Source organism: Mercenaria mercenaria, chromosome 2 (assembly GCF_021730395.1).
Source record: "Mercenaria mercenaria strain notata chromosome 2, MADL_Memer_1, whole genome shotgun sequence".
Taxonomy (NCBI): Eukaryota; Metazoa; Mollusca; class Bivalvia; order Venerida; family Veneridae; genus Mercenaria; species Mercenaria mercenaria.
Window position 1 is genome coordinate 36124508 of NC_069362.1, and position 27313 is coordinate 36151820.

At 35.9% G+C, this 27313-nt stretch overlaps 1 protein-coding gene across 1 annotated transcript in view; it reads left to right on the top strand.

Moving 5' to 3' along the window:
• Positions 1-27313, top strand: part of LOC123563720 (DNA topoisomerase 3-alpha-like) — a 73304-nt gene that overhangs the window by 30362 nt on the left and 15629 nt on the right. Inside the window, exons 6-23 of the mRNA XM_053535136.1 lie at positions 3558-3649; positions 5954-6124; positions 6578-6623; positions 7023-7077; positions 7877-7951; positions 10526-10706; positions 12614-12831; positions 13153-13227; positions 14002-14052; positions 14538-14616; positions 15376-15489; positions 16149-16218; positions 18971-18999; positions 19340-19398; positions 21254-21323; positions 22178-22259; positions 22735-22834; positions 23125-23195. Coding sequence (XP_053391111.1) covers positions 3558-3649; positions 5954-6124; positions 6578-6623; positions 7023-7077; positions 7877-7951; positions 10526-10706; positions 12614-12831; positions 13153-13227; positions 14002-14052; positions 14538-14616; positions 15376-15489; positions 16149-16218; positions 18971-18999; positions 19340-19398; positions 21254-21323; positions 22178-22259; positions 22735-22834; positions 23125-23195 — 1638 coding nt within the window. The remainder of the gene's footprint in view (positions 1-3557; positions 3650-5953; positions 6125-6577; positions 6624-7022; positions 7078-7876; positions 7952-10525; positions 10707-12613; positions 12832-13152; positions 13228-14001; positions 14053-14537; positions 14617-15375; positions 15490-16148; positions 16219-18970; positions 19000-19339; positions 19399-21253; positions 21324-22177; positions 22260-22734; positions 22835-23124; positions 23196-27313) is intronic.

A 27313-nucleotide genomic window follows, 5' to 3' on the forward strand; every position in this document is an offset into this window, starting at 1 on the left:
ATATGAAAATCAAATTCGAATATTCATAAATAAATGTATACTTTTTTTTATACGCCCGTTTGAAAAACGGTTGATTATGGGAACGCCCCTGGCGGGCGGACGGGCGGGCAGGTGGGCGGCGTCCACAGACTTTGTCCGGAGCATATCTTCTACATGCATGGAGGGATTTTGATGAAACTTGGCACAGTCGTTCACCATCATGAGACGGAGTGTAGTGCGCAAGAACCAGGTCCCTAGGTCTAAGGTCAAGGTCACACTTAGAGGTCAAAGGTCAAATTCAAGAATGACTTTATCTGGAGCATATCTTCTTCATGCATGGAGGGATTTTGATGAAAATCAGCACAATTGTTCATCATCATGAGACGGAGTGTCTGGCGCAAGAACCAGGTCCCTAGGTCTAAGGTCAAGGTCACACTTAGAGGTCAAAGGATACAAGAATGAAAACTTTGTCCGGAGCATTTGTTCTTTATGCATAGAGGGATTTTGATATAACTTGGCACAAATTTTCACCACTACGAGGCGGAGTGTCGTGCGCGAGAACCAGGTCCCTAGGTCTAAGGTCAAGGTCAAACTTAGAGGTCAAATGATACAAAAATGAAAACCTTGTCCGGAGCATTTCTTCTTCATGCATAGAGGGATTTTGATGCGCAAAAACCAGGTCCCTAGGTCTAAGGTCAAGGTCACACTTAGAGGCCAAAGGTCAGTACCCAAGACTGACTTTGTCCGAAGCATTTTTCTTCTTCATGCATGGAGGGATTTTTGATGTAACTTGGCACAATTATACACCATCATGAGACGAAGTGTCATGCGCAGTTCCCTTCTTTAGAATTACTTCCCTTTGTTGTTACTATAAATAGCATACATTGTAACTTTTTCATTACTAGTCGTAGGGAAAAATCGAGACCACTTTTCTGTAGTACAACATGCATGCTACATCCAATTTTGAGGTGTATTTTGACCAATCTTTACCTGGTAAAGATTTTTGTGAGGACTTGCAATTTTTTTTTATGCCCCCAAAGGGAGGCATATAGTTTTTGAACCGTCTGTCAGTCTGTCTGTCAGTCTGTCCGCAATTTTCGTGTCCGGTCCCATATCTTTGTCTTTATGGATGGATTTTCAAATAACTTGGGAAGAATGTGTACCCACAGTAAGACGACGTTCGCGCGCAAGACCCAGGTCCGTAGCTCAAAGGTCAAGGTCACACTTAGACGTTAAAGGTCATTTTTTTATGATAGTGCATTCGTGTCCGGTCCATATCTTTATCATCCATGGATGGATTTTCAAATTACTTGGCATGAATGTGTACCACAGTAAGACGACGTGTCTTCGCAAGACCCAGGTCCGTAGCTCAAAGGTCAAGGTCACACTTAGACGTTAAAGGTCATATTTCATTATAGTGCATTGATGGGCGTGTCCGGTCCATATCTTTGTCATTCATGCATGGATTTTAAAATTATTGGGCATGAATGTGTACCACAGTAAGACAACGTGTCGCGCGCAAGACCCCGGCCGTAGGTCAAAGGTCCTAAAACTTAACATCGGCCATAACATTCATTCAAAGTGCCATCGGGGGGATGTGTCATCCTATGGAGAAAAGCTCTTTTTTTTTTTTTTTTTTTTAAAGATTAACTTCCCTAGTTGTTACTATAAATAATTATTATTTTAACTTTTTTATAATTGACCGTAGGGAAAAACCAAGACCACTTTTCTGTGGTACAACATAGATGTTACTTTCCAATTTTTGGTGTATTTTAAGGTATCTCTACCTGGTAAAGAGTTTTTTTGTGGACTTAGAAAAACAAAAGACTTACAGTGATTACTAAACAACCACAAAATTAAAATTCCATTTGCAAATACAGGTGCTAGAGTAAAGAAATTTGCTGTGACGGGCGTATATTGTGACATTCTGGCACTCTTGTTTCAAAATAAGTCTTGTAGATTTTGGGCGATATAAGCATGCTAATTCTGCAGAATAAAACTGTTTGTTCACTCTTGTTTATTTATCACATATCAAAAAATGTCCAATTAACTAGAAAATAACAATGCCTAATTGGCAGGTGCCACCATTACAGATTAACAGTTTGTGTAAATGTCAGATGCATGTCAAAAAATGTCCAATTAACAAGAAAATTGCAATGTATAATTTGAAGTGGTCGTCAATACGAATTAACAGTTTGCAACAGGTGTAAAAATGAGGCCTTTTTATCTTTTGTTTATTTTTATTGACGCCTGATTTGAGTAACAAATTTTAGATTATTTTTTTCGAAAATAATACCAAACTTGTAGATATTGTCATCTTTTTACAATATTTTGTACAATATTTCAGACCGTCCCCAGAATCGGTTTCCATCCGCAATTGGCCGTATTTAAAATAAATTTTGAATTAGTTTATAATAAAATCAAGAAATAACATATGATTGATACATAAGATCATGTTGAAAAAGGTTTAAGTCTGCTTTCATTAAGTTTATCGGCTGTTAACACGCCGATTGAATTTTTCAAAATGGCAGCGGTAATACAACTGCTTAAATGGACGACCTGTTATTTTTAGATAAAGTTGCGATGGTCTAAACCATAATCAATTTGACAGCTGATTTTTTTTTTGTATCACACTGAATTAGTTAAATATGTTCATGATTATACTGACAGAATCATGAAATAAAACGCTAGGGTTGGCGGGTTTAACTAGGTAGGGTCGGAATTTTTTAGGCCTTATTCACGTTTAAAACATCAGAATATATTGTGTTTATGCCAGTCACTAATAAGAATTCAAAGCTTCCATTAAAACAAACCGAATATTCGAATATACAACATGTATTCGAATATGGCAAATCAAATATTCGAATATTGATTTCAGTATTTGTTCCCATCCCTAGTTTAAATGATCCATAGGTTCAGTATTAAGCTTTGTTAATTCTGTTTGGTGAGTGATAAGTAATGTACTGATGAATCAGTGAGTTTAAAGATGTCTGGGAAATAGTGTTTAATATAATGTACAAATAAAAATATTCTCCTAGGATATATAGAAACCTGATGCAATGATCCTTGGAGTAGAGACCCTCATCGATGTGGGTTCGACTCAGGGCGTTGAATTCTTCATGTGAGGAAGCCATCCAGTTGGCTTACGGAAGGTGCCCACTCATGATGAAATAATGCACGGAAGGGCACCTGGGTCTTCCTCCACCATTAAAGCTGGAAAGTCGCCATATGACCTATCATGTGTCGGTGTGGCATTAAACCCAACAAAAGAAAAAGAAAGACTGTAGTAGAGAATGTGAAAAGGCAGAAAGCAATGCTATTCATTTAAAAAATATACCTTGCTGTCTTCAAGGAATATAGTCATTTAGTAACTTCTGAAATACAGGGAGAATATGAGAATTTCCAATCAAGATAAAGGTTAGCACTTCTAGAATATTTCCATATACTTTGTTTATTGACAGCTTTTTTCTTGACAATGGCTAGAGCTGTCTCTGGATAGGCTAGTGTGTTGAAATTTTTTTTAAATAATACTCGAAAACACACTCAAGCAGATTTTAATGCCATCATTTTTTTTTCAGGGCAATAGCAAGAGCATGTCAGAACCTGATTCAGCCAGATAAGAAGACAAGTGATGCTGTAGATGTTAGAATGGAACTGGATCTCCGGATAGGTAAGTGTTTCTGTTAAATGGAATTTGATCTCCAGGTAGGTAAGTGTATCCATAAGAAAAGTATCAAACCTCCAGATACGTCAGTGTTCCTGTACGTTAGGTAAATTTTTCTGTTAGCATGAAACTCAATCTCATGATAGGTAAGTTTTTCTGTTAGCAAGAAACTAGATCTCAAGATGGGTTAGTGTTTCTGTTAGCATGAAACTCAATCGCATGATGGGTAAGTGTTTCTGTGAGCATGAAACTAGATCTCATGACAGTTTAGTGTTTCTGTTATCAAGAAACTCTATCTCAAGTTAGGTTAGTGTTTCTGTTAGCATAAATGTCGATTTCATGATCGGTACGTGTTTCTGTTAGCATGAAACTTAATCTCAAGTTAGGTTAGTGTTTCTGTTAGTATAAAACTCGATCTCATGATGGATAAGTGCTTCTGTTAGCATGAAACTCGATCTCAAGTTAGGTTAGTGTTTCTGTTAGCATAAAACTCTATCACATGATGGGTAAGTGCTTCTGTTAGCATGAAACTAGATCTCATGACGGGTAAGTGTTTCTGTTATCAAGAAACTCAATCTCAAGTTAGGTTAGTGTTTCTATTAGCATTAGTCTTGATTTCATGACGAGTAAGTGTTTCTGTTAGCGTGAAACTTGATCTCAAGATGGGTAAGTGTTTCTGTTATCATGAGACTCGATCACATGATGGGTAAGTGTTTCTGTTAGCATGAAACTCAATCTCATGATGGGTAAGTGTTTCTGTTAGCATGAAACTCAGTCTCATGATGGATAAGTGTTTCTGTTATCAAGAAAGTCAATCTCAAGTTAGGTTAGTGTTTCTGTTAGCATTATTCTTGATTTCATGACGGATAAGTGTTTCTGTTAGCATGAAACTTGATCTCATGATGGGTTAGTGTTTCTGTTATCATGAAACTCGATCACATGATGGGTAAGTGTTTCTGTTAGCATGAAACTCAATCACATGATGGGTAAGTGTTTCTGTTAGTGTGAAACTCAATCTCGTGATGGGTAAGTGCTTCTGTTAGCATGAAACTTGATCTCAAGATAGATAAGTGCTTCTGTTAGCATGGAGCTTGATCTCTCAGAGTCATTTACTTAGATGCGGAATGGTCAGGTAAAACACATGACTGGAGTCAGGAATGACATACGGCAATGACACACCTGTTTGTTATATCTGTACTTCTAAAAAGCATGACTGGATGCTGTCAGCTATTTATAACAGAACATGACCTATTGTAACAGAACATGTTGGCATGATGCAAACATTTGAAAGCCTGGTTTTCACGTTCTTGTTATAACAATCATTCTAACATAGCTCGATTTGATTTCCAGTTAAACAAAGAAGGAAATCAAGCTCTGTATGTTCTGCGATAAACAACGGTTGATGCACGGACTGGTAAGAGAGCATTATGACATCAGTTATGACTTCAAATTGCCGCTTGACGCCCGATACATTACTCATTGGATAAATGAAGTCCAGCATAATATTTATTAAAATATGTCAATGAGCATGTCAGAAAGAAAACAGTCAAAGCCTTCTTGTGAATTATGGTCTAATTTAACATGGCTCAACCGCTTAGCTCAGTAGGAAGAGCGTTGGACAGATCACAGGGAAGCGAGGTCAGTCCTCTTCTCCATGACGATTTGATGAAAGACATTGTGCTTGAAAACATTCGTCTTCCATCTCTGATAATTCATGTGGGAAAGTTGGCAGTTACAATGTACTTGCGGAGAACAGGTTTGTACTGGTACAGAATCCAGAAACACTGATTTGGTTAACTGCTCGCCGTTACATGACTGCAATACTGTTGAAAGATGGCATTAAACCCAAAACAACCCGCCCGGTTAGCTCAGTAGGTAGAGCGTCAGTCTACGGATCGCGGGGTCGTGAGTTCGATCCTCGGGCGGGGCTTATGTTCTCCGTGATTATTTGATAAACGACATTGTGTCTGAAATCATTAGTTCTCCACCTCTGATTCATGTGGGGAAGTTGGCAGTTACTTACGGAGAACAGGTTTGTACTGGTACAGAATCCAGGAACATTGGTTAGGTTAACTGCCCGCCGTTACATGACTGAAATACTGTTGAAAAACGGCGTTAAACCCAAAACAAAAAAAAAACAAAAAAAAATAAACAAGCAAAATCATCGTTCAGATGCTTCAGTATTTAACCATCCAGGCTAATGTCCTCGTTGTTCAATTCCTAAACATCTGAACTCTGAACTGTGGTAAATTAGACGGTAAACCACTCGAAGGCCTTCAAAGTTGATTATTTGTTAAATTTATATTACAGGTGCAGCATTTACAAGGTTTCAAACAAAGAGGTTACAGAAGATATTTCCTAATGTTCTAGCAGACCAGCTGATTAGCTATGGGAGTTGTCAGTTTCCTACGCTAGGTTTTGTTGTTGAGAGATATAAAGAAGTTCAGGCATTTATTCCCGAACCTTTCTGGAAACTTAAAGGTATTTTATTACAGTTCCTGTGAATGGTCTAAATGTACCTTAACCTTTAGCTTGCTAAATTTCTATAATGGACTGGTCCATCATTCAATTTGGGCAGAACCATTTATCATTTGAAGGGGTGTTTACTGAAAATTTATTGACTGAACAGCGAACAGTGCAGACCATGATCAAACTGCATGGATGTGCAGGCTGATCTTGGTCTGCACTGGTCGCAAAGGCAGAATCACTTGCTGCCAGCAGGCTAAAGGTTAAACTTGCCAGCTCAAGTTCATCAGATTGTTTAAAATGTATGAGAAATTCAGAGATCTTATAATATCAATATATATAAGATAAAAAGTCATTTTATCAGTTTTTAATTTTTTTCTCAGAGTGATTTTGGTCGTGATGATTACTTCCATTTGAATCATACAAGAGTTTTGTTTTGATCCTAATGTGTCTTTTAAATATTTTCAGTGTCCTATAAAATGGATGACACTGCAGTGGACTTTAATTGGAAAAGGTAAACACTGTTGAAATTTCTTTCTTATATTTATTTTTCAGGAATTTGATATTGAAAGATGTTTTACGATTTGTAAAGAACCTTGGAAATTATAGTCTGTTTTCAGATTGGATTTCAAAGAATAATCTGTTTTACAGATAAATTTCGTTTTCACAAAATTGTTTATTGTTGGGTAGTTGTTTTAAGTATCTGTAAATGTGACTTGTAAAACATAAAGGCCATTAAATAATCATTTCTAGTTTTGCTGCTGGTTTAAGCCTCTAGTATTTGATATGATTTTCTCTATTTAGAGCTGTAACTTTTTTAGATCATAGAAATATTGATTGAGATAAACATATTTGATATCCTGCTATCATTTGTGATGTATATATTGTTCTATTCTGTTTTATTTGTTGACAGGAACAGACTATTTGATTATATGGCATGTTTTGTGCTGTATCAGCATTGTTTAGAGGTAAGCATGTAACATTATGATTATTGATACCCCTGTTTTCTGTCAAAGTAATACATTGAAGTAGTATAACTGTCCAGTTACTGCAGTATAACATCTCATAGACCCACACTCGCTATACATCTTATAGATCCACGCTCGCTTAACATCTTACAGATCCATGCCCGCTTAACATCTTGTAGATCCACATTCGCTTAACATAGATAGACCCACACTCGCTATACATCTTGTAGATCCACACTCGCTTAACATTGACCCACACTCGCTATACATCTTATAGATCCGCACTCGCTTAACATAGACCCACACTCGCTATACATCTTATTGATCCACGCTCGCTTAACATCTTATAGATCCACGCTCGCTTAACATCTTGTAGATCCATATTCGCTTAACATAGATAGACCCACACTCGCTATACATCTTGTAGATCCACACTCGCTTAACATAGACCCACACTCGCTATACATCTTATAGATCCGCACTCAACAGCTCATAGACCCACACTTACAAAGTAATAGCATATTGAAATGTGCATTTTTAGTCTATAAGCATTTCTAAGTCACAGTATTAGTAAGAACATGACCTTCTATTTTGTAATTGTAATATTTTGGAAACAAAATGGGCAAAAGTCCTTCAAAATGTTACGACATGTCGACTCTTCGAATCTTCTTTCAGTAATACATGCCAGACAAAAAGTCTAGGTAGTGAATATTAAGACTTTATATACTTACCGTATTGAAAATGTTAAGTTTATATATGCTGTAGTTTGTAAGTATTTATACATGTCTTTGTGTTTCAGTCTCCTCTAGCGAGAGTGGTGGATACAAAAGGTAGAAGTAAGAGTAAGTGGAGACCGCAAGCTCTCGATACCGTGGTAAGTACAACGATCTTAGAATGCTGCTTTATGAATATGAAAATGAAATGAGCCATGCCATGAGAAAACCAACATAGTGGGTTTGCGACCAGCATGGATCCAGACCAGCCTGCGCATCCAGGCTGGTCTGGATCCATGCCGCAAACCCACTATGTTGGTTTTCTCATGGCACGGCTCAAATGTCATTTAAAGTGATGAAAATAGGAATAGGATTGTACATGTTTGCTGGCATTGGTACATAGGAAATAAGGTTGGTTTACAGAATGTTACTCTTTGTTTTTATATGGTTACAACTGAGACGAAGCTATTTACAGATGATGTATGCTTATTTCCATGAATCTTTACACCATTAAGATGGAGCATTCCAGAGGCCACAGCACTTGCTTTGTTAAAAATGTTTATATATGTTTTATGAAAAATGTGTGTTCCACATTAGAATGCTTGCCGTTCTGCCAGTCACAATTATTTGAACAATTTGTTGCTTCAGAGATGTATCGGTTTTAAAAGTTCGGGACATTGGATAAGATAAATCAATTTGAAAAAATGAGAAAACAAAGATGTTAATATAAATTACAAATTGTGATTATCTTGTTATCATCTGAATTAAAAATACATGGTTGAGAAAGTCTTTGGAATAACGTTTTACACAGACATTTTATTAGTCCCCTACTGGTTGAAAACCAGTTTTGGGGACTATAGGAATGCACTTTTCCGTCATTCCGTCATTCCGTCTTTCCGTCATTCCGTCTTTCCGTCATTCCGTCATTCTGTCATTCCGTCATTCCGTCCGTCCGCAATTTCGTGTCCGGTCCATAACTCTGTCATCCATGAAGGGATTTTAATATTACTTGGCACAAATGTTCCCCATGATGAGACGACGTGTCATGCGCAAAACCCGGACCCCTAGCTCAAAGGTCAAGGTCACAATTGGAGGTCAAAGGTCAACAGGGCTTTTTTCCTGTCCGGTCCACAACTCTCCCATCCTTGAAGGGATTTTAGTATTACTTGGCACAAATGTTCCCCATGATGAGATGATGTGTCATGTGCAAATCCCGGACCCCTAGCTCAAAGGTCAAGGTCACAATTGGAGGTCAAAGGTCAACAGGGCTTTTTTCCTGTTCGGTCCATAGCTCTCCCATCCATGAAGAGATTTTAATATTACTTGGCACAAATGTTCCCCATGAGGAGTCGACGTGTCATGCGCAAAACCTGGACCCCTAGCTTAAAGGTCAAGGTCACAATTGGAGGTCAAAGGTCAACAAGGCTTTTTTCCTGTCCGGTCCATAACTCTCCCATCTATGAAGGGATTTTAATATTACTTGGCACAAATGTACCTCATAATAAGACGATGTGTCATGCACAACTTTCAGTCCCCTAGCTCAAAGGTCAAGGTCACACTTAGCAGTCAAATGTTAACATAGCATGAACAGGGTCTGTTTCGTGTCCAGTCCATAACTCTGACATTCATTAAGGGATTTTAATATCACTTAGCACAAGTGTTCCCCATGATGAGACGACGTGTCGTGCGCAAATCCCGGACCCCTAGCTAAAAGGTCAAGGTCACAATTAGGGGTCAAAGGTCAACAGAGTTTTTTTCCTGTCCTGTCCATAACTCTGCCATCCATGAAGGGATTTTAATATTACTTGGCACAAATGTTTCCCATGATGAGACGACACCCAGTACCCTAGCTTAAAGGTCAAGGTCACACTTTGAGATCAAAGGTCAAGAGGATTTTTTTCCTGTCCGGTCTATAACTTTGTCATGCAAAGCAGGATTTAGATATCAGTTAGCACAAATATTCCCCTGGATGAGACAACATGTCATGCGCAAGAACCAGGTCCCTAGGTCTAAGGTCAAGGTCATATTTAGAGGTCAAAGGTCAAATTCAAGAATGACTTTGTATGGAACATTTCTTCTTCATGCATGGAGGGATTTTGATGTAACTTGGACCAAATGTTCACCACCATGAGGCACCCTTGTTTTTAGAATTACGTCCCTTTGTTGTTACTATAAATAGATTTTTATGTAACTTTTTTATTACTGGCGGTAGAGAAAAATCGAGACCACTTTTCTGTGGTACAGCATGCATGTTACATCCAAATTTTAGGTGTATTTTGACCTATCTCTACCTGGTAAAGAGTTTCTTGTGGACTTATATTATTTTTTTTATTTATTTATTTTTTTTTTTAAAGATTAATTTCCCTTTGTTGTTACTATAAATAACTTACATGATAACATTTTTATAATCAGCCAAAAAAATTCAATATGAAAACAACTGTGGGTTTTTATATATGCACATTTTAATCCAAGTGTGTTGTTATAACATATTTTATATGTAGTACAATATTGTTTATACATCATTGACAGATATCAGTTCATTATGTTATACTGCAGTAGAGAAAATTAGGTGCCTTCCAGTAGGGGACTTTGTATTGCATGGCAATACTTCATTCACTTGTTTGTCTGCAAATTTAACTTGCCTGAAAAATTGTATTTGTATGTTACTGAAAGAAAACCCTAAAATGATCCCTTAATTTTAAAAGCAAAAACTTCAACATAAAATTATAACACAGGAATTAGAAAAGCTGGCATCACGGAAGTTACGTATCAGTGCTAAAGAAACCATGAAGATAGCTGAGAAGTTGTACACTAATGGATTTATTAGCTACCCAAGAACTGAGACTAATATATTCGCCAAGGAGATAGATCTGGCCTCCATGGTGGAACATCAAACCCGGGACCCAAACTGGGGAGGTAATGTCATCATTCAAGTGATGAGAGGTTGAAAAAGTATTAAAGCAGAGTTTTAAAGTATCAGTGCTGTCAGAAAATTTCATAAAGACAGAAAGTCAGTATTTTTTTTAAACAAATTTAAAAAAAAAAACAGCTTGATCTTCACAAAAATGTACCATGTTTTTTTTTTTTAGCTTTAATTTTTTTGGATATCAAGTAAAATCAGAAAAGTAAAAGGTGAAACATAGCTTCCAGAACACTCGGAAAACTGAAAAATCTAGCATTTAAGGGAATTATTATATTTTATTTTATCTGTTACTTAAGCTACAACTTTAACTCCTTTATCTTTTGACTTTGAATATGTTTCTTCACGCAAATCTTGTACTTCTGAAGAAAAAAGATTTTTTTTGAAATTTTTCATATAAAACACAGACACCTTTGGTTTGCCAGATACCAGCTTGAACATAGTTGGTAAAGGGCCACTATCTAATACTTAATGTATATATGCATATTTTACCACTAAGCCATATACGTCAGCAGTAGAATATTTTTAAAGTTTTCCTTACATAATATCTGTTTAAAAATGCTGACCTGTGTTGTTGCTCCAAAGTCAGGTCCCAGTCAAACTTGAGAAAGATCTGTCCAAGAATATTACAGACCAAATTTGTTGAAAGTCCATCAACTGGTTCATGTGGAAAAAAACTTCTGTTTTTAGCTCACCTGAGCAGGTGAGCTTTTGTGATCGACCTTTGTCCGTCATCAGTCGTCCGTCCGTCGTCAGTCGTCTGTTCTAGCTCTAGAGGTCACAATTTTTGTCTAATCTTAATGAAACTTGGTCAGGATGTTACCCTCATACAAATCTTGGATGAGTTCGATATTGGGCCATCTGGGATCAGAAACTAGGTCACCGGATCAAATCAAAGGAAAAGCTTGTTAACACTTTAGAGGTCACAATTTTGGCCCAATCTTAATGAAACTTGGTCAGAATGTTACCTTTAATAAAATCTTGGAGGAGTTTGATATTGGGTCATCTGGGGTCAAAAACTAGGTCACCAGGTCAAATAAAAGGAAAAGCTAGTTAACACTAGAGGCCACATTTATAACCATATCTTAATGAAACTTAGTCAGAATGTTAATCTTGATGATCTATAGGTCAGGTTCAAATCTGGGTCAGGTGGGGTTAAAAACTAGGTCACCGGGTCAAATCAAAGGAAAAGCTTGTTAACACTCTAGAGGCCACATTTATGACTGTATCTTTATGAACTTAGTCAGAATGTTAATCTTGATGATTTTAGGTCAAGTTTGAATCTGGGTCATGTGGAGTCCAAAGCTAGGTCACCGGGTCAAATAAAAGGAAAAGCTTGTTAACACTGTAGAGGCCACATTTATGACTGTATCTTCATGGAACTTGGTCAGAATGTTAATCATGATGATCTCAAAGTCCAGTTTGAATCTGTGGCATCAAAAACTAGGTCACCAGGTCAAATCAAAGGAAAAGCAAGTTAACACTCTAGAGGCCACATTTATGACCATATCTTAATGAAACTTGGTCAGAATGTTAATCTTGATGATCTATAGGTCATGTTCAGGTCTGGGTCAGGTGGGGTCAAAAACTAGGTCACCGGGTCAAATCAAAAGAAAAGTTAGTTAACAATTTATAGGCCACATTTATGAAAATATCTTAATGAAACTGTCTTGATGATCTTTAGGTCCATAGGTCAGGTGGGCCTTCATGGCCCTCTTGTTGTTTTAGCTCTTGAGGCCTCATGATATGGTTCAAGTTGAAATGTTTATTTTAATCAAACATGAAAGAGGTTCACTAACCTATACAGATGATTCATGTGAGTAAGCAGAAGAGAAAATGAATTTTGGTACAAATGTGAACTTGCGTTGACTGATATTTTCAAATGTTTTATCTTGTACAATAGATTTTGCAAGGAGAGTGTTAGAGAGGGGACCTACACCTAGAAATGGTAACAAAACAGATAATGCCCATCCTCCCATACATCCTACGAAATATACGGACAATCTGCAGGGGAACGAGAAGAAACTGTACGAGTTTATTGTGCGTCATTTCCTAGCTTGCTGCTCCCAGGATGCTCAAGGCTTTGAGACAACAGTAGAAATTGATGTTGCTGAGGAACGAGTAAGTGAAATGCTCCTCGAAATGTTTGTAAGGATTCTTCAGTACATACTAGACATAGGTGTTGAATTCTCTTCTTTATTTATAATTTTAGTTTTAATTAAATCAAGCGACATACATTTTTGAAGAATGTAACGTCTGTTTAATAGGAATAAAACTTTGGTTGTTTATTGAGGTAATTGAATTTTTTTTTCAATGAAATAACCTTTAATAACTTAAACTGAAGTTTTATTTATTCTGGGAACTTTGATGATGTCCTTGCTCCCAGTTAATAGAAGAAATGTTTTTGGAGACAGACTATTTGCAGCATTCTCTCTATTTCAGTTTACAGTCCAAGGCTTAATGGTTACTGCCAAAAATTATTTAGAAGTCTATATCTATGAAAAATGGAGTGGAAAGGTAATGTCTTTAGTGTAATTTGTTTATGTGTATGGATAGTAATTAAGAAGTTAATACTGCACAGAACAGGTAGTACCCGGTAATGGTCATACATATGTGTTAGAATAAGGTATGTGATAGTAAATAGACTGCAAGGTTATTTTATTGAATTCAAATCATAAAGGATTAGGTTCCTTCAAGTAAGTCAGTTTTTTCCCAGTTTGGTTACTACAAAAAAAACTTTGTTATTAGAAAGATGAACTTGAGCAGGCAGATGGCAGTTTGGAAACTGTAGAATATACCGTTACTGATGGGAAAATTTAGTCTGGGTTATTGGTTTGTCACTCTCTGAAAAGTTCATGTTAAAGTTTTTAATTTTATATTTCTGATAAAATGGGGCCTCCGTGGCCAAGTGGTTAAGGTCGCTGACTTCAATTCACTTGCCCCTAATCGATGTGGGTTAGAGCCTCACTCAGGGCGTTGAATTCTGCATGTGAGGAAGCCATCCAGCTGGCTTATGGAAGGTCGGTGGTTCTACCCAGGTGCCTGCTCATGATGAAATAATGCACCGAGGGGCACCTAGGGTCTTCCTCCACCATTAAAGCTGGAAAGTCGCCATATGACCTATCATGTGTCGGTGTGACGTTAAATAAAAAATTTAAAAAAAAACAGAGAGAAAAAAATTATTTCTGATAAAAAGCAAAAAGTTTCACCTTTTAGATGAAATATTGAAGTATATTATGTAAGATGCAGTTTTGAAGTATTTTATGATTTTATTGTATTTATACCTTGTAGGAAATACCTGTTTTTGACAAGGGGGATGAATTTCAACCTACTTCAATAGAGGTAATAATTTCTAGGAATTTAATATGAATAAGTTGCCTTAGTAACAAGAATTGATCAATTTTTAACAGTATCAGTTCAAACTTGGTATACTGAAATTTCTAATTTCTAAATTTCTAAAAAGATTGTCCATAGACATTCACAATATCCAGCATAAATTACACAACTTAATTAATATTTTATGAAGACACTACATGTAAAAAGGATTTTGTTTTGGATTGCTACCATACAAAGTCATTGCTTTGCTTCATTTTTTCACACTGTTTAAACAGAATCTATTCCAAATATATGTTGGTAAGTTTATATATTAAGGTAATATGATTGAGGAGTAGGCTGTAAGTTTGTATTAAAACCTTTTTCCTGTCTTTGACACTGTTAAGATTTTATTTAATTATATATTTTACTTTAAATGTTTATTTGTAAAGTAAATTTAAAATTGAATTATTTTTTCCTCGGAATTTTAAACAAAAATACTTGTTGTAATTTAGATGAACAATGGAGAGACAAGTCCTCCCCTGTTACTGAGTGAAGCAGATCTCATTGCATTGATGGACAAACATGGAATTGGTCAGTGTAACTTGGAACAAGCTTCATTATTTTGTTAAATACTGAAATTAATGGAAGCAGAAAACATTTTGTGTGAAGTAACATTCTGGAGTTTTATTTTTCAAGCACTTTCAGCGGTTAAAACAGTTACTATTCTGCTGTAAAATATCTAATCTATTGCTGTATTTTATGCTTTGAAAGAAAAACTGAATTTTAAAATGTTTCTACTTATAAATGTCAAATATAGTTTGAATGTGATTACTAAACAATTTTATGCATAAATACTGTTTAACTAGAGAACAAAATGATCATGAAATAAAATGAAAATCAATGTATTTAACAATTTGTACCATTTCAAAACTTCCAAAAGATAATGTCTTGTAAATACTGAGATATACTTGTGGTGTAAGATATCTCTGGGGCCTCTATGGCCGAGTGGTTAAGGTTGCTGACTTCAAATCACTTGCCCCTCATCGATGTGGGTTCGAACCTCACTAGGGGCGTCGAATTCTTCATGTGAGGAAGCCATCCAGCTGGCTTACGGAAGGTCGATGGTTCTACCCGGGTGCCTGCTCGTGATGAAATAATGCATGGAGGGGCACCTGGGGTCTTCCTCCACCATTAAAGCAGGAAAGCCGCCATAAGACCTATCATGTGTCGGTGCGACGTTAAATCCAAAAAAAAAAAAAAAAAAAAAAAAAAAAAAAATCTCTGTTTTGGCCACGTAACATAATAGTCTATCACAATGTAAATATCATAACACAGGAATTCTATATTTAGGTACTGATGCAACTCATGCTGAACATATTGAAACAATCAAGTCAAGAAACTATGTTGGTGTACGTCCTGATGGAAGATTTGTTCCTGGTCAGCTAGGGATGGGACTGGTTGAAGGTTTGAATCTCTTTTCTTAAGGTTATATTCTGTTGTACTTAGAGTTTGCATAGATAGATTAAGATTAGTATGTTTTTCTTTTCTGAAGAAAAGAGTTCATGATCTTTCTGATGACAGTTGCTGTTAGGGGGAGTCCAGGGTAAAGTGTTTTTATCTTGATGATATCTAGGTCATGTGTAAAACTGAGCTCAAAAAGTAGGTTACTATGTCAAATAATAGAAAAAAACGACGTCATACTCCGTTCAAAACTGGGTCATGTGGGGACAGGTGAGCGATTCAGGACCATCATGGTCCTCTTGTTTGTTGACTTGTGTCATTTTTTTTCTCAAAATGTTAGGCTAAGCATTAACTTATAAACAAATGTTTAAGTACTTTCCCAGTGTAGGAAATATTCTTCATTTTGTCACATGAATGCTGACTTATGGGTTTGTATCGCGATATGTACAGTATCATTGCTTCTATATCCAAATATATATATTGTATTGAGAGACTAGCATATCATTACACCCCTGCGTGTAACCAAAAATTATGTTTGTGTAACTTAAAACTAAACAAAACAAACAGTTGCTGGGATAAGAGACTTTTAGGCAAAATTATGATCTTACATTATATACTTGTAAACCTGTTCTATGTTTCACTTTACTTTTGAATATTTTCAGGTTATGATGCAATGGGATATGAAATGTCTAAGCCACATCTGAGGGCAGAGTTAGAGGCTGACCTGAAGAAGTAAATTTCTTTTCATAAATTTGATATATTTGTATATCAGTCAGTTGTTCAATTGAGTATTAGAAAAATTGGGAGCTACAGATTTAGGACCTGTTTGTAAGTGTAGAGATGGTATCTAAAAATTCAATTTGCATCTGATATTACTTTCTGTTGAATACTTAATACCGGAGTACCTTAATTATATAATGGTTTAAGTTTCATACTTCATTTTTCCTACTTGGAAAAGTGAAGCTGGTGGCAGATAACTCTTCTAGGACAATTTAGTTATCTGAATAAAATATGCGTATATTCGGATGTGTTTCCCAAAAATACAGTTCAAGATCTATGAACAATCATTCAAACAAAAAAGTTGAGCATTATCTTTCGTTTTCAAACAAACTAATTCAAAGACAAATTTTTTTATTTATAATTTACAGGTATGGTATGATCATACGAAAGAAAACATTATTCATGAGAAAAGATATAAATAGACTATGAATTTTACAACATCGAATCCCTCAACATTTTACAAAATTCGTTTGCCAAGAATAATCAAGGCCTCAAAATGTATGAGTTAAAAACAGAGCGATATAAAAATGTATACTCAGTCTGATGCTCATACAAAACCATACCAAAAACTGTACCGAAAGAAGTTATTTCACTTTTTAGCTCACCTGTCACAAACTGACAAGGTTAGCTTTTGTGATCGCGCAGCGTCCGTCGTCCGTCCGTGCGCCTGTCTGTAAACTTTTGCTTGTGACCACTCTAGAGGTCACATTTTTCATGGGATCTTTATGAAAGTTGGTCAGAATGTTCACCTTGATGATATCTAGGTCAGGTTCGAAACTGGGTCACATGCGATCAAAAACTAGGTCAGTAAGTCAAATAATAGAAAATCCTTGTGACCTCTCTAGAGGCCATAGTTTTCAATGGATCTTCATGAAAATAGGTGAGAATGTTCACCTTGATGATATCTAGGTCAAGTTCGAAACTGGGTCAACTACGGTCAAAATCTAGGTCAGTAGGTCAAATAGTAGAAAATCCTTGTGACCTCTCTAGAGGTCATATTTTTTATGGGATCTGCATGAAAATTGGTCAGAATGTTCATCTTGATGATATCTAGATCAAGTTCGAAACTGGGTCACGTCCAGTCCAAAACTAGGTCAGTAGGTCAAATAATAGAAAAACCTTGTGACCTCTGTAGAGGCCGTATTTTTCTTGGGATCTGCATGAAAATTGATCAGAATGTTCATCTTGACGATATCTAGGTCAAGTTCGAAACTGGGTCAACTGCGGTCAAAAACTAGGTCAGTAGGTCAAATAATAGAACATCCTTGTGACCTCTCTAGAGGTAATATTTTTCATGGGATCTGTATGAAAATTGGTCAGAATGTTCATCTTGATAATATCTAGGTCAAGTTCGAAACTGGGTCACATGCGTTCAAAAACTAGGTCAGTAGGTCAAATAATAGAAAATCCTTGTGACCACTCTAGAGGCCATATTTTTCATGGGATCTGTATGAAAGTTGGTCTGAATGTTCATCTTGATGATATCTAGGTCAAGTTTGAAACCGGGTCAACTGCAGTCAAAAACTAGGTCACTAGGTCTAAACATAGAAAAACCTTTTGACCTCTCGAGGCCATATTTTTCAGTGGATCTTCATGAAAATTGGTCAGAGGTTTTGTCTTGATGATATCTAGGTTAAGTTCAGAACTAGGTCACATGAGCTCAAAAACTAGGTCACTATGTCAAATAATAGAAAAAAACGACGTCATACTCAGTTCATGTGGGGACAGGTGAGCGATTCAGGACCATCATGGTCCTCTTGTTATGACATACACCTTGTGTTTACAAATGTACCTAATTTGCATATTGACCGAGGGGTGCAGAAAAGCATTTTGCTTGCGGAATCTGCCGTTACAGAAACTTCTGTTAATATAATGCAGATGTTCTTTAGTATAAATGAAATGGTTGTGTTAGTTAAAAAGAAATGACAATCACCTTTCTCTAGCTAATCCACTAAAACAGTGAAGCCGATGTTGCTGTCAAAGGTCCCGTATTTACTGCACGGTGCTATGTTAAAATATTGCTAGTGTGAGATAAGCGATATGCACTTCAATTTTGCACTTGATTTGTTGTTGTTGTCGCTGAATACGTAGCCTTAGGTACCATCTTTAATAAGTTTGCAAGTTTTAAACATACGGAATCCTGTGCTTGCCACTTTAACTCTCGCCTCACCAACACATGACAGTGCGATCGCGTTGTTGTCTTGTCCAAAACATATATACATGCCAGATTTACCAATCCTTACGAGGTTTTTTGAGTTAATAATATCTTAGTTTACACATGTCTTTCTTAGTCCTTGCATCAGGAAATTGAAATTCTGTATAATTAATGACACATAGTTGCAAGAATTAGTGAAGCCTTGCATCGTCACACTGTCATTTGGGATAAAATTTGGACAGTTGATCTATATAATTTTTCATTACACTGAACCAAATTTCTAATTTTTAACTCGTAACAGAAATTTTCATCCGTGATGCTACAGCAAGAACACTTAACACCTGCCATTGTCCAGTTCCTATTTTCCTGTATTCCCATCCATTTGAAATGAAATAATATGAAAGTTTGAATTAATTGTAAAACTGAAAATGACACTGTCATGGACTTTGATTATTAGGAAAGTAGAAAATAGACTGCTATTTAGATTTGAAAACATGATTTTTCATAATATAGTTTAATTTGATAAGAATTGGTGTGTTTAATTTTCAGAATATGTGAAGGAAGGAAACAAAAGCAAGGTAAATAGATATTTTAAAGAATGCCTAGGAAAATAGTTGATCAAGTAAAACTGGTATTGAAATTAAAGATGCTTTAGACCTTACATAATAAAATGAAGTGGAAGTTTTTTTAATTTGACTTATTACTGCTTGTGTCATTTTGAATTTCTTTAATCTTTGATAAGAAAGAACTTTGATATGGAACAGTTAAGTGTAAACCAGGAATACAGTAATAGGGAGTTAAGATAAGGTTACTGAAATAAATTGTATGTTTGCTGTGACATGAGAAAAATTTAAACATTTATCAGGTAAAAGATGTACATTATTCCTGGATGTTAATTTTAGAATATAACTATTTCAGAAGTGCTGGATGCTCAAGTTCAGAAGTATAAAGAGGTGTTCATAGAAGCTTGCAGACAGGTATAATACTAAATAGTACACCAGAAAATAATCTGAAATCAGTTGATTATTTTGGCATAAAATTTTGTGGTATATACCAAATGGCAATTCTGAAGGGGCAGGAATTTGTTGCTATCAGTTTTGAAGGGAGTTATATGCATGTTGGAATTTAATTTTGTAGATTTAGGCGGCCACAAAAGCCATAAATGTAATTGATTTCACAGTACAAAGGTCATACTCTCGCCATAAAATGATCACTTTAGCTCACCTGAGCAAAAAGTGCTCTTAGTTAGGTATTGTGATCACGCTGTGTCTGTTGTACATGTGTGCGTCCCCCCATCCATCATCAACAGTTGTGTTGAAGACAGCCTCTCCAAAACCACTGAATGGATTTTAATGAAACTTAGCATGGATGTTCCTTGGATGGTCCTCTACCAAACTTGTTCAGTTTCACTTGGTTGCACCTACGGGCCACCAGAGGTAAAAATAAAAAAGCCCCCAAAGGACATCTCGTCCTAAACCGATAATCCGATTTTGAAATAATTTCACAGAAATGGTCCTTATGTGACCTTCTGCCAAGATAATTCAAATTATACAGATTCGTCAAAAATCATTGCCACCAGGGGACATTGTCACTTTTCCCTGTATGTAAATAGTGGAAATTTAAAAAATCTTCTTGTGCGAAACAGCTAGTCTGATTTCAAAATGATTTTACTGAAGTAATTCCTGTGTGACCACCTACCAGAATTGTTCAAATTATTTTGATTTGTCAAAAAACATGGCCACCAGAGGGTGTTGCCTCTTTTCCCTATATGTATATTGTTGAAATTTAAAAAATCTTGTGTAAAACTGCTGGCCCAATTTAAAAATAATTTTACACAAATGGTCTTTGTGTGACCCTCTACTAAGATTGTTCATATTATTGCAGTTCGTCAAGAAACATGGCTGCTAGGGGGCTTGGTCTCTTTTACATATATGTAAATAGTAGAAACTTAGAAATCTCATTGTATAAAACTGTTAGCTCAATTTTAAAATAATTTCACACAAGTTTTACTGATTTGTCAAAAAAACATGGCCGCCAGAGAGCTTGGTTACTTTTCATCAACAATTTCTTTACAACATCTCCTCCAAAACCACTGGATTGATTTTGATGAAACTTTACATAAATTACCTCTTGGTAGCCCTCTTTCAAAGTTGTTAAAATCATGGTTCCGGTTCATTGAACTTATGGGTCTTTTTGGTTAAAAATAGGTTTTCAGCTATTATACTTTCTTTGATATTTGGCATGTGATTTAAGGGTTTGACTCTCTCATACATGTCCAAATTATTGCTCTAAGGTAAAAAAAAAAAAATGGCCAAGCCCCTGTGTGTGACATGTGCTTACTATTGGCTTTTATATCAGAAACATTGAAAATCTTCTTCTCTGAATCAATAATAGCTAGACCTTGATATCACAGTTGTACTGTCTACTGTAATTGTTCAAATTATTGCCCTAGGTTCAAAAATGTGTGTGACATGTATATAATATAGGCTAACATAACTGTACTTGTACCATTATGTTATACAAAGACACTTGAAACCTTGTACACAGGGGAGCACTTTAGGGTCAGTGACCCTCTTGTTTGTGAAAGGTACGGTATTCATACACAGGCTATGTTACACTGCAAATGATTCTGTCCGAATAAACTGGTGGTTGTTAGAGGTACACGGTCTGTTTTCTGGTGAGCTTTAGCTTTGGTTTGACTGTACACCTTCAATGTTCAGAATGGAAATATCTTTTACATTCTTACTTATAATTTATTTAGTTAATTGATAACTATTAACAGTAATAGTTTTAATTCTATTCTGTACTTGGTTATATATAAATCAATTGCAGGCAGAAAAGATAGATGAGTCATTATCAACGTACCTGGGAGAAAATGCCCAGCCAGCTCCACCAGAGGAAAGTACGTATAATTGAAAAAAGTTTCTGGTGATTGCAGACTGTAAAATTTTGTTTGCTTTTATTTCTTAGCTATCGCTTCTTGTAATGAAGTAGTAATTTTAGAGGAGCTGTATTTTTTCTCTAGATATTTTTGTTCAAAGAACATTGAATGGCATCACAATTTACTGATTTCAGTTGGATAAATTGTTGTTTTGCTGGCTGATTAATGAGGTACTAGGAAAGCACCCTCAAGGAAATTACAAAATTACTGCAGAAATACATGGTGTTTATCTTTGGCAAATGATAACTTGTTAAATGTTGCTGAATTTTTCTTAGTAAGTCCAAGGGTGATTTTTTGAGAAAGGTTGAAAAACTTCTTTTGTTTAGGTGCTAGCTGACATTACATTGGATGTTTAAGTTTCTGTGTCTTACATCAAGACTGGGGCTCAAGTTAGTTGCCAGGTATCTATCTAATGTACCTGTGCCAAGTTACTTACAACTTTGCCACATTAATCAGTTGTTTAAAGGGAATGATACAAGACAGTTTACCTTCTGTCATGTCACAAAGAAATCAGACTATATTATTTGTGTATAGATATGAATATATATGTGTTTGTACAAACTGTTTAATTGTGTATATTTGCATAATGATTACTTTGAATTACACATACAGCCTTTGGTAGTCTAGTAGTTAAGTGCACGCTTGGGGTGTGGGAGATTGTTGGTTTTCTTCTGGGCCACGTCGAACTAAAGGTGTGAAAAGTGGTATTAGTACTTTCCTTGCTTGGCATCAAGAGGATAGTGCTAGGACTGGTTAGGTCAGTGAAAAAGACTATTACGTAAACGCACAAACTGTATTACACATTTATATTTCAGACATTGAAGTGTCCTCTCCAGTAATGAAGTGCCCAATGTGTGGATCAGATATGTTACTGAAACCAAAAAAAGACAACAAAGGGTAAAGCCTTTCATACAACAGCTACCTGTGTTCTTTTTCTTTTTATATGACATTTGTATATATTTTAACTATAGTCCTCAGAAGTCACACCTATGTCGGTATGGTTGAGAATGTTATGAACAGTTGTACATGTTTATGAAAATTGTTAATGTTTCTGAAAAAAAAAATGTTGAGTACCATTTTCTGCAGTATTTGACAGAAAAGCACATCACTTTGAAGCATAAGTTTTAAAAAAGCAGGGTATTTAGTTATATGAAAGACATAACTTTATATGAAAGACATAACTGCTGTTTTGCCATATTGTGTTGAGGTCATTTCAGATGAGGGCAGCAGTGGTCCTCATGATAATCCTTCACAATATGACTAAAATTGTCTATAAAGCCTATATTTTTCAATATTCTTACGCTGTTTTATGTGCAGTTAGTTGTTAAATTTTGTAACAATGTAATAAAGAAAAGTTATGGATGTTTTACAGGTTCTATATAGGATGTATGGGTTATCCAAACTGCCGCAGTGCAATATGGCTGCCAGACGGTGTGTTAGAGGCTTCCGTCAGTGATAGTATATGTTCTCAGGTAAGTCAGCTCCAATAGTACATGAAATGGATTTACATCTTAATGTTTTGAAAAATGAAATGTCAACATACTCTTTCCAAAGACAGTGATAATAATCTCCCAAGATTAATATACGTTAATTTTGTAGTAAAAGTAAATGTCACAAAGAAAAATATTGAAATTCTCCTCTTATTATCTAAAAATCATTTACATTTTGTACTTGCTTCTTTGTTTGTTGCAAAGTGAAATATTAAACTGAATTTAGCAAGAGGAAAACAAATGTAAATGATAGTATATGTTTTGTTTTTCAGTGTGGTCCAGATGTACATCTAGTCAACTTCAAGTTTAAACGAGGATCTGTTCCCCCTACTGTACCCTCACAGTAAGTTCTTTAACACATCGTGTATTTTGTTCCTATATCCACAGTGCACTATTGTACCCTCACAGTGTGTTCTTTAATACTTCCCTCTTATTGTTCCTGTATTCACAGTGCATTACTGTACACTCACAGTGAGTACTACTTCCCTTATGTTGTTCCTGTATCCACAGTGCATTACTGTACACTCACAGTGAGTACTTCAATACTTCCTTATATTGTTCCTGTATCCACAGTGCATTACTGTACACTCACAGTGAGTACTTCAATACTTCCCTTATGTTGTTCCTGTATCCACAGTGCATTACTGTACACTCACAGTGAGTACTTTAATACTTCCCTTATATTGTTCCTGTATCCACAGTGCATTACTATACACTCAAGTGAGTTCTTTAATACTTCCCTTATTATCCCCCGACGAAAGTCGGAGGGATATAGTTTTGGCGTTGTCGTTCCGTCCGTCTTTCCGTCCATCCGGAGCCATATCTAGGAAATTGTTGGGAATATTTATTTAAAACTTCATATAAATGTTAACCACTATGAGTTCTTGCGGCCCGTCAAGTTTCAGTCAGATTGCCCAAGTAACACCAGAGTTATGGCCCTTAGAAGTTTCTAATGTTAACTATATAGGGTACTATAAATATGGCAATTTCTGCATCATAACTTTTGATATATTTGACCTAGAACTATGAAACTTAAACAGAATTTAGATGACCATAATGTGGTTGTGTACACACAATTTCATTCGGATTTATTTGTAAATTAAGAGTTATTGCCCTTTAATTGTATAAAAATCCACATATTTGTACATAAACTTACCATTTGGTAGAATTTCATTAAATTTCTTTTATTCTTTTCCATGAACATTTATTGTAAACATGTGAAGTTGTGTACCCACACCTGGTCACCAACTTTCCTTGATCAGATCCCTCCCCCTCCCGATCCCCCCCCCCCCCCCCCACCCCACAAAAAAAAAAAGAAAAGAAAAATCATTCCTTATTTTAGATTTTTTCAACAAACTTCATATACATGTTCACCACTATGAGGTTATGGGGTCCATCAAGTTTCAGACAGATTGCCCAAGTAACACCAGAGTTATGGCCCTTAGAAGTTTCTTGTGTTAACTACAGTCGAACTTCGATGGCTCGAACTCGAGGGTCCCGTTGAAATAAGTTCGAGTTTTCCGTTGTTCGAGCCATCCAAATGGCGGCCATTTTGAATTCGGGAATTCGAGGGCATGATGTGTTATAAACCTTACATCGTAATATATTGTCATATTGTACCTACATGTGTGTATGATACGATGATTTGTAAAAACAAACGCTGAAGTAGTCTTTATTATTTATTTTCAAACATGACATAGATGTGAAAAAAAAAACATAGATAGATTCTAAAACACTAATATGTAATCATAAGAATTTGGTGAAGACAGCATCAAATAAGAAGACATGAATAGCAAACCTTTATGAATCATAGTCAAGTACTAAATGACGTCACATGTAGACATAGGCTATAAATAGAGAAATGAAATCAACACAACTAATGAGCATACGTCAGTTTATTCATAATTTCAGTCAGTCATGTACAGTATACAGTTTTACTGTTTATTTTTTTTTAATAAAGCCTTGATGGAGGACTGAACCGCCGAATGTTTGTTGAACTCTAATTTGGAGAGAGATTTGTACATAGTTCTAACACATGAGATTGAGTTTTTCACATTTGATGATGGCGTTATATATTTTGTTTCTAAAGTTTTTGGATCTTATTTTCGTTTTCTTCCTTGCTTTCCAGTAGCCGACTTAGCTATCCCTTCGTTTCCGGGTCCTTTACTAAGTTATTCAGCCATGCTAAAGCAGTATGAAAGTTAACATCGAATCTCCTGTTTTATTGCAGAAAAAGACAGACATTGCTCAATTATTTTAAATAATTTTATTCGTATTAATCAAAGCCCATTAAAGCATTGCACTGAACGAAAGTCACTTTGTTTAATTTGTTTGTCATATACCGACGCTAATTACATAGGCGTGTGAAAATTACGCACGCGCCAGTTAAAGGGGAAGCTTGGCGAATGTCAGGCAGAGGTGTGAAAAACTTTGTAAACACAAGCCATTCCGGTGACAAATTGGCTGTTCGACTGAATAGGTGTAATTATCACTGTAATCAAGCCAAAGGGACCACCAAATGAGTTTGAGAGTTCGAGTTTTCGAAGTTCGAGCGATCTGAGGTAGAACTATTTAGAATAAAGAAGGAATAAATTCGGGACCGGGCGAAAAGTTGGAGCGATCCCGGGTGTTCGAAAGATCCGAGTTCGAGCCATTGAAGTTCAACTGTATATAGGGTACTATAGATATGGCAATTTCTGCATCATAACTTTTGATATATTTGACCTTGAACAATGAAACTTTAACAGAATTTAGAGCACTATAATGTGGCTGTGCACAGACAATTTTGTACGGATTTCTTTTGTAACTTCAGAGTTATTGCCCTTTAATTGTCTAAAAATCCACATATTTGTACATAACAAGCTTACCATTTGGCAGAATTTCATTAAATTTCTTTCATTCTTTTCTGTGAACATTTATTATAAACATCATGTGAAGGTGCGCACCCACACCTGGTCACCCACTTGCCTTGGTCACACCCCCCCCCCCCCCCCCTCCCAACCCCCCCCCCCCCCCCCCCCCCCCCTCCCAAAAAAAGTTGTTGTTTTTTTCATTTCTTATTTTAGATTTTTTTCAAACCTTCCAAGTTGTATCATTCCCCCACCTCACTTCTCCACCCAGTCAGGCCCACCACTGATCATGCATCCTCTGCCCCCCACCCCCAAACTTTCACCCTTTTACATTTTTTTTTTTTTTTTCATTTTTAATTTTCAATCAATATTTATAATCAATAGTGAAATTTTGTTTCCTCTCCCATTCCCCTGCACCCCCTAAAAAAATAAATGTATATATATATATATATTTCCATTCCTTTTTTTTTTAAATGTTCAAACCTTCAACATGTTAAGTTGTGACTGCACAAACCTTGCCCTCAGCCATGTTCAAGATATCTTACCTATGTTCTCTTAAGGACATCTGTTCTTTTAAGTTCAAATTTACATGTTAAAGAGCAACACCTGGTGCCAAACCACTCAAAGACAATATTTCGTTCCAGTTAAACTTCAAGCTCACATTTCAATTAACTGCATTTAATTTTAAAAGCTAAGCTTATTACAGTCAGCATATCCCATTCAAAATAAATTCTTTAGTCAGGATGAAAGTATCATACATTTATTATGTACTCTCTAATTAAACATTTGTTTTCTGTTAAATTAATTTTGAATAATGAAATTATTTGCTTCTTATTAACATCCTTAACTTTTTGCCAGATATATTTTTTTGCCATTCCTCACCATAAACCCTTTCGGCGGGGGATACCAATTCATCAAATTTGCTTGTATTGTCCCTGTATTCACAGTGTATTACTGTACACTCACAGTGAGTTCTTTAATACTTCCCTTATATTGTCCCTGTATTCACAGTGCATTACTGTACACTCGCAGTGAGTTCTTTAATACTTCCCTTATTATACCCCCACCAAACATGTTTGAGGGGGGTATATAGGAGTCAGTTTTGTCGCGTCCCGTCGCGTCCCGTCCCGTCGCGTCCCGAAATCTATTATCTCAGTTATTACCAAATGGATTTGATTCAAACTTAAAATACATGTTCCACCTTATCACCCACATCATGTGACACAAAGTGCATAACTCTTGACACCAAGTTTTCATGAATTATGTCCCCTTTTACTTAGAATTTAAGGTTAATTTTGTTGTATTTTCACTATATCTCAGTTATTACTAAATGGATTTGATTCAAACTTAAAATAGATGTTCCACCTCATCACCCACATCATGTGACATAAGGTGCATAACTCTGACACCATTTTTTTTATGAATTATGCCCCTTTTTACTTAGAATTTAAGGTTGATTTTGATGTATTTTCACTTTATCTCAGTTACTACTGAAAGGATTTGATTCAAACTTAAAATAGATGTTCCACCTCATCACCGACATCATGTGACACATTGTGCATAATTCTGACACCAAGTTTTCATGAATTATGTCCCCTTTTACTTAGAATTT